General features: G+C 57.3%; 1 protein-coding gene across 4 annotated transcripts in view; it reads right to left on the minus strand.

The window, feature by feature from the left end:
• Positions 1–13338, minus strand: part of JADE2 (jade family PHD finger 2) — a 79366-nt gene that overhangs the window by 62332 nt on the left and 3696 nt on the right. For 2 of the 4 annotated variants that reach the window (XM_068163472.1, XM_068163454.1), the window contains exons 2-3: positions 7712–7769; positions 4901–4986 (exon numbers count right to left, since the gene is read on the minus strand). In XM_068163472.1, the coding sequence (XP_068019573.1) occupies positions 4901–4986; positions 7712–7769 (144 nt within the window). Of the gene's footprint in view, positions 1–4900; positions 4987–7711; positions 7770–8554; positions 8651–13338 lie in introns of those variants that run through there. The other 2 variants (XM_068163463.1, XM_068163481.1) reach the window with 2 other exon arrangements.

Below are 13338 nucleotides of genomic sequence, written 5' to 3' on the forward strand. Positions count from 1 at the left end.
AAGGAAACAGATTGCCTCTGGATTTGGGCTCAACATCCTGTCCCTGACTGCAGTCCATGCAGCTCTGGCCCTTGTAGCCCCCCAGCCATAATCCCTTTCCTCCAGCCACGCTGGGGCCTGGGCAGTCCGGGGCTGCCTCAGGCACAGGGCTCCCTCCTCGTTCCCAGCCAGTGCTATTAGCTCTTTACTTTGTCAAGCATAAAATTGTTTGCTGTAGCTCATGAGTCACAAGGATTTTCAGAGAAAGGAGAAAACAACAGGAACAATGGGAGCCCTGGGAATAGTTTGGGGTTGTACAAACTGTCTCCATATCAACTTCAGCCAGCACCTCGGTGGGTACAGCCCTTGGCTGCCTATCCCTGCTCCCCTCCAGCCCTCCCAGCCCTATTTCCCTGCTGTTATATCAGAGTTTTCCAGCCCTTTCCAAAACAAGAGGAGCAGTGATGCTCAGGAGCACAGCTCCAAAGCGTGGCAGCGCCTGGTGTGTGTTGTAGGCAGTGATATCATCTGCCTGTGGGTCCTGTGCTCATCTGGAGCCAACCCCTAATCTTTGCATCTACTCTTGCTCCTCTCCAAGTGCTGAAGATTCAAAGAACAGCTGAATTGAAAAGAGGAACAAGCAGCACTTTTGTCTGCCCCTTCTCAGCACTCACAAGACAATGGTATCAATCTGTCATCCCCAGGACAACTTGGGACCAGGGACAAAGCCACCACAGCCAAACCCCTCGAGCAAGAAGGATTTCCTCCTCATCCAGGCCAGCCCCAGCACGGTCAGGCTCACTTGGCCATACTCAGGGAAGCCCTCCTCCAAGTGTGGAGAGCCCAGAGACTAAATCCACATTGCACTGGGACACTGTATGCCCTGATAGGGAAAAAACCCCAAGATCTAATGTCCTAGGAATGACTTCCCAGGAGGGAAACAAGGAGGATGTTTGCCAGAGGGGTTGAATCCTTGGGAGGGGAGAGAAAAGAGATCTTTCAAAACAGGGAAGCAGTATCTAAACAAGGCAAGCAGCAAATAATGTAAATTGTATAAATCTGTGGTTTCCCCTTCAGCTTGAGCCCTGCCTGCAGCTGGCCCCCATCTTACCCCTGCACTCTGCACTGCTGGAGCTGCATCTTCAACACTGGGGTCCGTTTTGGGCACTCCCAGAAGGAAATCGAGGTGCTGCAGTGGGTCCAAAGCTGGGGAAGGGTCTGGAGAACAGGGCTGGTGAGCAGCAGCTGAGGGACCCAGGGGTATTTAGTCTGGAGAAGAAGAGGCTGAGGGGAGACCTCATTGCTCTCCACAGCTCCCTGAAAGGAGGCTGGAGCCAGGTGGGGGTTGGTTTGTTCAACCAAGTCACAAGTGATAGGATGAGAGGAAATGACCTCAAGTTGCACCAAGGGAAGTTTAGGTTGGACATCAGGAAGAATTTCTTTACTGAAAGAGTTCTCAGGCACTGGACCAGGCTGCCCAGGGAGGTGGTGGAGTTAAGACTTGCAGATGTGGTTCTCAGGGCTATGGTTTAGCCCAGGACTGAACTCGTCCAACTTGGCTAGACAAGGATGAGCAGCACCTGTGGAGGAGAGCTGAGGCTGTGCAGGGCTCTTCAGCCTGGGAAAGGCATAGCTGGAGGAGTGTCAGGCAGCTGGTTTGCCCAAACAAGCAGAGTGGATGTTCTGACTCCACAACATACTCGAGCAGTGCAGCTCCCCACAGGGTAGTGCTTTGGATCCCAGAGCGCTGAGGAGCTCATGAGTAAGGCAGCAGCTCAGGCAGTGACTCAGGCAGCATCCCAGGGAGTCCCCAGGCTGCTGATGGCTGGGAGCTGGCAGACTGAACTGGTGACTATCATGACACGCTTGCCTTGTTCTCCCATTCCCTCCTCAGACACTGACAAGTGCTGCTTGTCAGGAGCAGGAGAGGGCCTGATGGCTGCAGGCGAAGCAGTGAGGCTCGCAGCGGCATGGCCGGGGGCTCAGCTGCACCCACAGGGCACTGCCAGCAGCACCGACCCAGGCTGCAGGCACAGCTCCAGCCCTGCTGCTCGCTCAGCATCCACACAGCCAGCAGCCCAGAGAGCATCCTCCAGCTCCTGGGGCTGGGAGCAAAACCAGCACCTCCTTGCAGGGCTCTGGGAGGGTGAGGGGGGCAGACTGAGAGTGGAGATTAGGAATTCCTTACACTGAGGGTGGGGAGACACTGCAACAGGTTGTCAGCGAGGCTGTGGATTCTCCCTCCCTGAAGGTGTTCAAGGCCAGGCAGGATAAGGCTTGGAGCAGCCTGATCTAGTGGGAGGTGTCCCTGCCCATGGATGGGGTTGGAACTGGATGGTCTTCAAGGTCCCTTCCAACTCACACCATTCCATGCATCTCCTCACAGGGCTCCTTGGCTGCTGGTGCCCAGGGATGGGTACCAGCCACCACATTCCCTTTCAGGTTCAGAGATGAAGGAGCCCTACTGGGCTCCATTACAGTGCCCAGCTTGGCAGACTGCTATCACTGCAGATGCAAGAAGATGCTGGAGGCTGCCCACAACCACTCTGTGCCTCTGGGCAAAGGCAGAGCAGAAGAGCCATGCCCACACCTGGGGTACCATCAGCATCACAGCAGGGCTTTGTCCTGAGGTCTCTGGGCATGGAGGGTGGTGGGGAGCAAGTGCCACCTCTGCCAGGGAGGCAGCCAAGATGCAGGGCCGGTGCCTGGGAGCCGTCAGGCAGAGCCCAGTGAGAGGCAGAGATAAAGACAAGCAGCCTGGCAGGCCCTGGGCGGATGTTTACCAACAGCTCAGTACTTTTCCACGCTAAGGAGCTTGCTCCTCCAGATGCCTTCTCTCGGGTGGGTTTTCATGGCTAGAGCTAATCCCCTCACACAGTCTTTCATAATAAACATCACCTCCTGACCTGGCTAACAACTGCAACACTAATGCCTGTGATTCCTGCAGCCCCTGCTCGGGCTGGCAGGGGGAACGCAGCCGGCGGCGGAACAGGGACGTGCCTCCAGAGGGGCAGCAGAGCTCGGGGGGGCCACACACAAAGCTGCCCCACTCCTCCAGCATGGCAGCTCCTCGGGGTGTGCCTGGACCCCTCTGCACCTCAACAGCATGGTCTGAAAACCATGAGTAAACCTGGAGCTGGAGTCACTGTTTGAGAAGGCTTGTGCAGCCCCAAAGCGTCTGCAGCAGCCTGCCCAGGAGGCTTCAGGATCTGCCAATACATTCCCTGTGCTCTCCCCACCACCCCCTGAGCTACCTCACTGGAGACAAAAGCCTGTCTGGAGCAGTGGTGCAGCAACAGCTCTCCCAACGCAGGATCTCTTGCAGGAGGATCAGTGGGCAGCAGCAGGGAGCAGGGTGGCACTGTCAGTGACCTGGGTCCCATCCTCAGGCACCCAACCACCAGCCCACAAGGCACCTACACAGCTGCCCTGATGCCTCTACAGGCACTGTGGGCACAGGGGTGGGAAGTTACCTCAGAGAGGGGCTAAGAGCATTCCAGGAGGGGGAGATGCCCTAAATGCTTCACCTTCCAGCTCCCAGAATCCATCCCCTACAGACATCCAGAACCAGGAACTGACACTAGCATCCCCAGCATGCAGCTTCCTAGCAGCCTTGGCAGCAGCCAGGGGCATCTGCACCTTGGTTCTGTGCTCTCTGCAGTGTTTCCCACTGCTCAGCTAGGAGCAGGAGCTTTTCAGCTCCTCTCTTTACCCAAGACACAAACAGCTTGGACTCTTCCAGTCTCTGCCCACTGCCAGCACATCAGATCTGGCAGAGCAAATCTGCCTGAGTGGTAAGGACCAAGTGCAGCTGCAGTTCAGGCAGTGACCACAGGAAAACCTCAAAATCTCTACTCAGCCTGATGCAAAGGGAAGATGTTAGAGAGGTTTGTGCTTACCAGGTCACAGCCTCAGCAGAGGTGTCATGGGGGCTGGGAAGGAGTTCCCAGCCTGTGAGCAGGAATGAGCTGTGCTAGCTTCCCCTGCTTCTAAATTTAGCTCTGACTCCAGACCCTGGTCCAGAGGAGAGGGAATGTGAGAATAATGTCCCTCTGGCTTTGCTCATGTTGCTCCTGAAATGAAGATGACCACTGCTAAACACTGCAGTTGCTACAACAGCAGCTCATGCCTGGTATAGTTTCCATGCCAAGTGGGAAAGTATCTGAGACAGGTGAGGGGAAACAGGGGAACAGCCACATCCCTTCAGCAGGGTCCTCAGGAGGCACAGCTCCACCCAGCCTGGTCCCAGGCCCTGCACTGCACAGCAGGCAGGGGTGACCTGGGCAAGGTCCCTGGGGGAGGGCAGCACTGCCCAGACCAGTCTGCAGTGAGGCAAAACCCTGCAGCAAGGTCAGGCACCGACAGGCTCAGCTCAGTGCCCTTGAGCCCCGTGACAGGAAGGGACCAACACCGCACAAGCTGCAGCTCAGCTGGACTGTCTCTCCTTTCATGGCCTTCTGCACCTCCCACTCCTTCACAGGGAGGAGTTTCCATGTCACTGAGCCACCCTCCCTTGGCACCAGCTCTATCACCTGTGCCAAAGGACATCCAGGCAGGCACTCACACTGGCAAACCTCAGCATGCAGCCACCCCCACAGTGTAGGACCCCCAGTCCCACCAAACTCAACCTCTCCCCACCTGCACCAACAGGGATGAAGGACCCCAGTGGAGTGAGCACACCCTCCACCAGAGACTGGGTCACCACCCTTCATCAGCCATGCTCCCTGGGCACCTCCCAAGGCCGCAGCTGGCACCACCAGCAGGAGCTGCAGACGTGCAGCATGGGCTCTGGCTTCCTGCAGGCAGCCCTGTCCTGGCCCCCACTGCCCACAGCCAGCTGGGAGCACGCTGCTGCCAGCACACCTGAGCAGGCACTGCCCCAGGGGAAACTCCCTTGGCAAAAGCCTACAAGCCCACCTACCTCAGAGGGCTTCTTCTCCTTCTGGCGTGACCAGGCAGATTTGGTGCTGGGAATTTTGGAGCACCTGGAGGCAGATGTGGTGTGACCTGCAGGGAGGCAACAGAAACAGCTCAGCTGCAAGGGCCTTTGCCACCAGCCCCCCTGGCACTACAGCCTCGACCAGCACCCTGGGCACACACTCAGGGGCAACGACAGGGCATGGGTTTTGTGCACATCCCTCAGCAAGCAGGGGAACATCACCCTCCTGCTGCTACAGCTGATGAACCAGAGGCCTCTGGAATTCAAGAACACTGCTGGCAAACAGCAGAAATGAGAACCCAAATCATAAGCAAGAACAGCTTCTAAGAAGGAGTGAGCCAGGGCTCATTCTTGGAACCAGGAATCTGTTTGGGTCAGGAATTAAAGAGATGTGGCCACAAATTTTCTAACAAGGATGCTCAAAGACAAGCATCTGACCTGCTCCAGGACTTCACACCCCATGGCCAGAAGCAGTGACCAGAGAGGCAAAAGGGACCAGCCCCTTCCATGTCTGTGCAGCTCTGCACCTGGAGAGAACCACCCAACAAGACACAGCAAGCCAATGCATTTGGCAGCTTTTGGTAGCTGAGAGCTGGCATGAGGGACCAGGCTTGTCCTGGGTGAGGTACCACTGGGATGGGCAATGTCCCTCCCTCTGCCAGCTCAGGCAGTTGAGTTCCTCAGAGCCCAGAGAAATGCCTGCTGCTGCTGGCAGGGGAAGCACCACTTGGCCCTGCACTCGTGGGAAGCCTCCTCTGGTGCTGCACAAGGTGGAGCCCGGGGCTGCTGGCAGCAGGTGCTCCCTAGGGACAGCAGCTCAGACCAGAGGTCACCAGGTAGCCTCCACAAAGCAGCATTTTACTGCTCATTTCAGGAGGCAACAGGCAAAGGCCTCTGGAAGTCCCCAGGCTGTAGCCACTTCCCTCAGCCAGCTGCTCAAAAGCAGGGCAGCAGCAGCTTAAGCTTTGCCCCCACCTGGCCCCCACCTCTCAGCTACCCCCTGGTGCTACAGGCATGCAGACAGGCAACAGGACAGCAGCAGCCCTGCCTGGGGAGACGTAACCAGGGGTACGACTTTGCAGTCATCCTGCAGGACAGCAACTGTCACCAGCTAGGACAGCACCTGCAGCATGCTGCCCAAGCCTGGCAGAGATGAGGCAGAGCTGCTCCCTGTGCTGCTTACAGAAGCCTTGCCCCAGAGGCAGGCAAGGCAGTGAGCACAGCTCCTTGGGAAAGCCTTGGAACGTCTGGAGGTTAGGAGATGGAAGTTTGGAGCACAACTTCCACAACAAAGCCTTCCTGAAACAGAGAGGTTTCACTTCATGAGGAGCAAGAAGTCTTGACAGAGCCTGAAACACTCTCTGGAGGCATGGCTCAGCCCCCAGAGATGCCTGGCAGGAGGGGGTCCCCTCCAGCAGCCCAACAGCAGCTCCTCCTTGGCAGCAGTGGTGTAAACCCCACACACACTGACAGCCTTTCTGGCTGCAGCTGTGGGCAGAGCAGCCCAAGGCAGCGAGCTCAGCCCCTCCACACCCCCTGTAATCTCCTCCTCATCCTGCTAGGGAAGGGCCTGGCAGTGCAGCGTCCTTAGCCCCTTCCTGCTCAGAGATCCAGCAGCCAGATGCCCTGAAGCATGGGGAGCACACTCCCCACACAGCCCAGACGGAATCACTGTGACACTGGCGAGGGCAGCTCGCAGGGCGCCCCGGAGCCAGCCACGGGAGCAGAGCAGGGCCCCCGGGGCCGGCGGCACGGCGGCGGTGAGACCCCGGAGTAAGGCAGGGAGGGAAGAGCTCTACCTAGAGCCCAGCCCAGCAGGCTGGCACGCTGGTGTGGAGCACATGCTGCTCTGCTTCCCTGAACCGGGATGGAGTGAGCTAGGTGGTGAAAAGCAAGCGTGAGCTTGCAAGCCTTGCTGGCTTCAGCCTTATTCCTCTTCCCACAGTGCTCTTCAGCTTGCAAGAATCACTGAATCAGACTCTCAGCCTGGGCTGGGAGGGACTTTCAAGGGTCACCCAGCCCAGCCTCCTGCAGCTAGCAGGGACAACCGAAACTACACCAGGTTGCTCAGAGCTCCAAACCTGCAATGGTTCCAGGGGCTTCTGTTACATCTCCGGGCAACCTGGGTTAGGCTCTCACCACCTTCTCTCCAGGCTCAATCTCCCTCTTACAGTTTGAACCATCCCCCCTTGTCCTGTCACAACAGGAACTGCTAAGAGCTCTGTCCCCAGCTCTCCTTTAAGTATTGCAAGGCCACCAGAAGGTCTCCCGGCGCCCTCTCCTCTCCAGGCTGACCAAGCCCGGCTCTCTCAGCCTGGCCTCACAGCAGAGGGCTTCCAGCCCTGCCAGCATTGCTGTGGTCTCCTCTGGCCCTGCTCCAGCAGGTCCCTGGCTGTGCTGAGGGCTCCAGAGCTGCCCCAGCACTGCAGTTTTGCCCTGATTCCAGTACAAATTCCCCTTTCCCCCTGCACAACTCCAGCAAGAGCTAACTTGGGTGAGGCTGCAGCTCACAGGGAAGGACAAGTTGTCTACAGAGGGTGCTGGCTTCGTTAGCAGGTCTGCAACCAGCAGCTCCCAGGCTCTGCACGGGACTGAGCTGCTCCCACCAGCTCAGAGGAGCCTCAGCCGGGGCTGACAGCCTCTGGCTGCCCTGCTGCCGGAGCCAGCCGGGCACAGAGCGCCCTGTGCAGAGCCTTGCCCACGAGCACGGCTCCCTGCACACTGCACAGCAACCGCTCTCGGGCTCGCCCTCGCTCAGCTGCCTCCCCCAGCGCCTGCAGGTCAGGGCCTTACTGTCAGTGGTGTCCGAGTTGTCGCTGCTGATCGAGTACTTGCGGCGTTTCTCTTCCATCTGCAACAGAAGAAAGGAAGCATCACTCAGTGCCCAGGGAGCTCCTCCCAGCACCAGGGTGCTGCCACCCCTGAGCATCTGCACCCTCTCATCTCAGTGCTCAGCCTCAGGACACCTGCCCAGCGGCACCAGAGGGCAGGCAGACAGGGCTCACCGGGCTTCCTGCCAGTCTCAGGGTGTCACTGCTCCTAGGAGGCACAGGGAGCACTCTCTGATGGCTCCTGGCACGCTTCACAACCCAGTGACTGCAGGCACAGCCCACTGCAGGAAGCCTCACCACAGGGGATGCCCCACCACAGACCGTGGAGCTGGATGACACAAGATGTCCTATGGACCAACCATCTGGGCTCCCATCTGAGAAGTGCCCAGCTAGAAGGACTGAAACTGTGTGCACTCTCAGTATGTGTGCAGGGGAAGTCCAAGCATCCCAGAGCTGCAGAGGACCCTTCTGTGCCACCAGCCTGGGTTTTACCCTCTGACTCATCTTCCCCCTCAGGCAGCAGCTCCTTCTTTGAAGCCGTGTGGTGTATCTGTCGCACAGCCAGGAGCATGCTTCCACCACACAGAGCTGCTCTGCCTGCTCCAGCACAGCCATCCAGCCCCCCACCAGCACCACAGCTGCCAGGGGGTGAGCAAACAGCTTCTGCACAGCTGCTGGGACTTCTCCATCCTCTGGGAGACAAAACTACATCAGCAGGTAGCAGTGCACAGGTGGGGAGGACAGGAGGCCCCTTTCAAGCTGAGCTACTGATTTGCTTTGTGACTTTGAACAAACCACAGCGAACCTGGAATCAGCAGGTTGTCCTGAACCCACCCCGTAGCAACCAGCACTCAGAGCTGGAAGTCAGGTCCATGACCCAGGGGGTGCCTTAAGTGAACAGAAAAAGACAAGGAAACAAGAGCTATTAACTTCTGCAGCTTGTTGATGGGGCTGATCAGTGTGGCCTCCCAGCACAGGGCTCTGGGCAGCTCTGGAGGGAAAGGGCTGCCCATGGAGCAGACAACTGCTGTCCAACATGCTGGGAGCTAAAACACAGCTGCCCTGTGAGCCTCATGGGACCCCTCTCAGCGCTGGTCAGGCCAAACCTGGACTACTGTGCTCAGTTTTGGTCCCCACTGTACAAAAAAGACAGGCTGGAAAGTGTCCAGAGAAGGGCCAGAGGACTGGCAGCCCCCATGTGAGAAACAGCTGAGAGAGCTGGGGGTGTTCAGCCTGGAGAAGACTTAGGGCAGACCTTACCTGCCTGGACCAGGGCAGAAAGGGAGGCTAGCAGGAGGATGGAGACTCCCTTTGTACAAGGAGTGCCATGGAAGAGACAAAGGGGACAAGGTACTGCTGGGAACATCCTGCTGGGACCGGACAGGATCCATCCTAGGGCGCTGAGAGCTGGCAGATGAGCTCCAAGCCTCTCTCCATCATTTTCCTCCAGTCCTGGCTCACTGGAGATGTCCCAGAGGACTGGAAGCTGCCAACGTGGTGCCCATCCACAAGCAGGGCAGGTTGGATGAGCCAGGGAATATCCAGACCTGTCAGCCTGACCTCAGTGCCAGGCAAGATCATGGCACAGTCATCCTGAGTGCAATCACACAGCACTCACAGCATGGCCAAGGGATCAGGCCCAGCCAGCAGGGATTCAGGCAGGGCAGGTCCTGCCTGACCAACCTGACCTCCTTCCATGCCCAGGTGACTGCCTGGTGGCTGTGGGGCAGGCTGTGGATGGAGTCAGCCTGGACTGCAGCAAGGCCTTTGACACCATCCCCCACAGCAACTCCTGGCCAAGCTGTCAGCCCCTGGCTGGGACAGCAGCTCTCTGAGCTGGGTTAGGAACTGGCTGGAGGCTGAGCCCCGAGAGTGGTGGTGAATGGTGCCACAGCCAGCTGGCAGCCAGGCACCAGGGGTGTGCCCCAGGGATCACTGCTGGGCCCCAGACTGATCAATATCTTTACTGATGATCTGGAGGAGGGCATTGAGTCCATCAGCAGTAAATGTGCAGATGACACCAAGCTGGGGGCAGGAGTTGATCTGTCAGAGGGCAGAAGGGCTCTGCAGAGGGACCTGGACAGGCTGGACAGATGGGCAGAGTCCAAGGGCAGGAGACTGAACACATCCAAGTGGCAGGGGCTGCACATTGGCCACAACAACCCCAGGCAGTGCTACAGGCTGGGGTCAGGGTGGCTGAGAGCAGCCAGGCAGAGAGGGACCTGGGGGTGCTGGTGGACAGCAGCTGAACATGAGCCTGCAGTGTGCCCAGGCGGCCAAGAAGGCCAATGGCATCCTGGCCTGCATCAGGAACAGTGTGGCCAGCAGGAGCAGGGAGCTCATCCTGCCCTGTGCTCAGCACTGCTCAGGCCACACCTTGAGTCCTGTGTCCAGTTCTGGGCTGCTCAGGGTAGGAAGGAGGTTGAGTTGCTGGAACATGTCCAGAGAAGGGCAACAAAGCTGGGGAGGGGTCTGGAGCACAGCCCTGGGAGGAGAGGCTGAGGGAGCTGGGGTTGCTTAGCCTGGAGAAGAGGAGGCTCAGGGGAGACCTTCTTGCTGTCTACAACTACCTGAAGGGAGGTTGTAGCCAGGTGGGGGTTGGTCTCTTCTCCCAGGCAAGCAGCACCAGAACAAGAGGACACAGTCTCAAGCTGTGCCAGGGGAGGTTTAGGCTGGATGTGAGAGTAGTGAAGCCCTGGAATGGGTTGTCCAGGGAGGTGGTTGGGGCCCTGTCCCTGGAGGTGTTTAAGCCCAGGCTGGATGAGGCTCTGGCCAGCCTGATCTAGTGTGGGGTGTCCCTGCCCATGGCAGGGGGGTTGGACTAGATGATCCTTGTGGTCCCTTCCAACCCTGACTGATACTGTGATACTATATTAGGAAGGACTTCTTCCCAGCAAGAGAGATTGGCCATTGGGATGTGCTGCCCAGGGAGGTGGTGGAATCCCTGTCCCTGGAGGTGTTTAGGAAGAGCCTGGATGAGGCACTTGGTGCCATGGTTGAGTTGATCAGATGGTGCTGGGTGATAGGTTGGACTGGATGATCTCAAAGGTCTTTTCCAACCTGGTCTTTCTATTCAGTTCCCATGGCACTCCAGAAGGAAATGTTTCCCCATCAGCACAGCTGGACCCTGGAGTCACCTCCCAAGGGAAGCAGTGGAGCCCTCTGCAGTTGGAAGACTCATCCTGGCAGGGTGCTGAGCCAGCTCAGTGCAACTGCCCATCCCCTAGAGAGGCTGGGGGCAGGTGATCCTGGGGGTCCCTTCCAAGCTGGCATTCTGTGAATTTTCCCTATCACTTCCTGAGATACTCCAGAAGAGCCCAGAGCTGCCAACGTGGCGCACACACACCAAGGGCACCGACGGCAAGAGGCTGGCATGGTGCGGCTGGTGGCAGCAGGTGCTAGCAGCACACCAGCTGGAGGGCAGGCCAGAGTGTGCCACTTCCCCCCAGAGCAACGGGAAAGGCTCCACAGAAGCAGCTGGGTCCCTCCAGAATGCCTCTGTTTGCTGCTGCCTGCGCTATGCTGGATCACACCACGGCGAGGCCGACACTACCTCACAGACACCTGAGCAAGGCCACACCACCCCAAATGCTCCTGGAGACCTTGGCACTGCCAGGACCTGCCCCCAGTGATTCCAGGGGAAACAGATGCCAGGGAGCCAGTCCTGCTCCAAGCAGCCATGAGATTCTGCTTGGGGAATGTGATACTGAGGGCAGCTCCAACCACAGTTTACTCTTTTTGAGTGGGAATTCTATCTGAGGCTTTTAATCTGGTTCCCACTGGCCTGAAGCAGCAAAGAGGCTTTTGAAGCACAAAGCTGGAGCTGTGGATTCTGCACTTCAAATAAGCCAAAGCCAACAGGGAAAACACCTGAGCTGAAGCAAAGCTACCAACACCCAGTGGGATTTGCAGTGCTCCCCATCTTTGCTTTACAGCAGGACACTGACATCACTCCCTGAGCAGAGGAGAGAGTGGGGCACAGGATTAATGCACAGCACACAGGTGTGAGGATGCTGGGACTGGGCTTGGCTCTGGCATAGCTGTCAGCAGATGCACAGATCATCACTTGGAGTGAACTTGGTCCTTGCATCCTGTTCCTGTCCTGAGCAATGCACTCTGTAACAGCAGGGATTTACATTCACACACTGAAGTGGCTCACACTGCAGGTAAAGCAGTGGCTCTGCTTCCATAAATCACTTTGCCATCGTTTGGCAGGATCCAAGGCAGCATCCTCTGAACCAAACTGCATTTCAGTTGCTCTGAATGAAATTCTGGCTTGAGCAAAGGATGGACAGCAGCACTGGAATGCAACCACTGCCTGGGATGGGGATGGCACACAAGGACCCACAGGTACTGAGCTCCTTGAAGGGAGGGAAACTTGGGGCCAAACCCACAGGCTTCAACCAACCCTCTCCAGAAAATGTTTTGCTTCCAGGCAGTGGGAGGAAGATGCTGGATTCTGAGGACTCGTCTTCTCAAGCAGCCAGACAGTAGTACACCACAGGGCAGTTGAGAGGAGTTCACCGTAGGAAAAGGGTAACTGGGCCATTTCCCCATCTGCAGCTCAGGGTTATGAAGTCTGACGGTGGCTGGGTGAGCCTCGGACTCCCGACACCCAGCCCAGGGGGGCCCATCAGCCGCAGCCCTCCCATCCCACGGGGCTCCAGCCCTGAGGAGCTCTCAGGAGCGGTTCAGTTGTGTACTTCTCAGCAATTTAGAGCCTCTATGAAATACAGTCTCTGCTCCAAAATTCATCTTTTGCTTACATTAGAAGCTAATTTCACCTTCCACTGACCCATTCCCTGCATGGCATCATTATTACAGCCATAAACAAATACCAAGAAAATTTGTAATACTTCGAAAAGGTCACAGTTAGGTCAAGCTTGGCCCAAAACGGAGCTTTTACAGAGCCAGAAAACAAGGGAAAGGTTTCTATGTATGCTTAAAAAATTCAAACAGAAACAGATGTGGGTTTCTTTTATAAACAAATGAACATCCCCCTGAAGTGTCTGCAACTCAGATCCAGAGGCAGAGCCTGGTGCTAATGACTGGAAAACCAAAAAAAGGAACTGCTTGCAAACTAAGGCATGTTCAGCACTGCCTTTGTTCAGGCGGAGGAAGGCAGATAAATGCTAAACCCAGGAAGATGATGGCCCTCCATCAACCTTAACAAATGTAAATCACCAGGGCCTCGGACAAATTGGCAGCAAGACTGGTGGGAAAATTAAGTCGATGGATTCAGGCTGCCTGGTCCTGCCTCACAGCAGGGGAGGGTTGAAGAGGGAGATTCTGGAGATGCCATTTTGCCCAAGCTGTGTAACCTGGGAGCAGTGAAAGCAGCACCACCGACGGCAGCACACAGACGCCCCCAGATCCTCAGCTCCCGTCCCACTCGGGACAGCCACACGTTCCCACGCACCCCAGAATGCTGCATCCAGCAAACAGCTCTGTGGACCCCTCCACCCCCCCACCCACCCCCCTACGCTGGGCAACCTGCTGCTGCTTCCCGCAAACTTTTCTGCGCGTCAGGTCCGCGCGGGACTGGGAACTTCTCCTGGCACCCCAGCACCCTGTGTGCGAGATGAGCCC

This window comes from Melanerpes formicivorus, unplaced genomic scaffold (genome assembly GCF_026170545.1).
Source record: "Melanerpes formicivorus ecotype bairdi unplaced genomic scaffold, bMelFor1.0.p_v2 SCAF_2, whole genome shotgun sequence".
NCBI classification, from domain to species: Eukaryota; Metazoa; Chordata; class Aves; order Piciformes; family Picidae; genus Melanerpes; species Melanerpes formicivorus.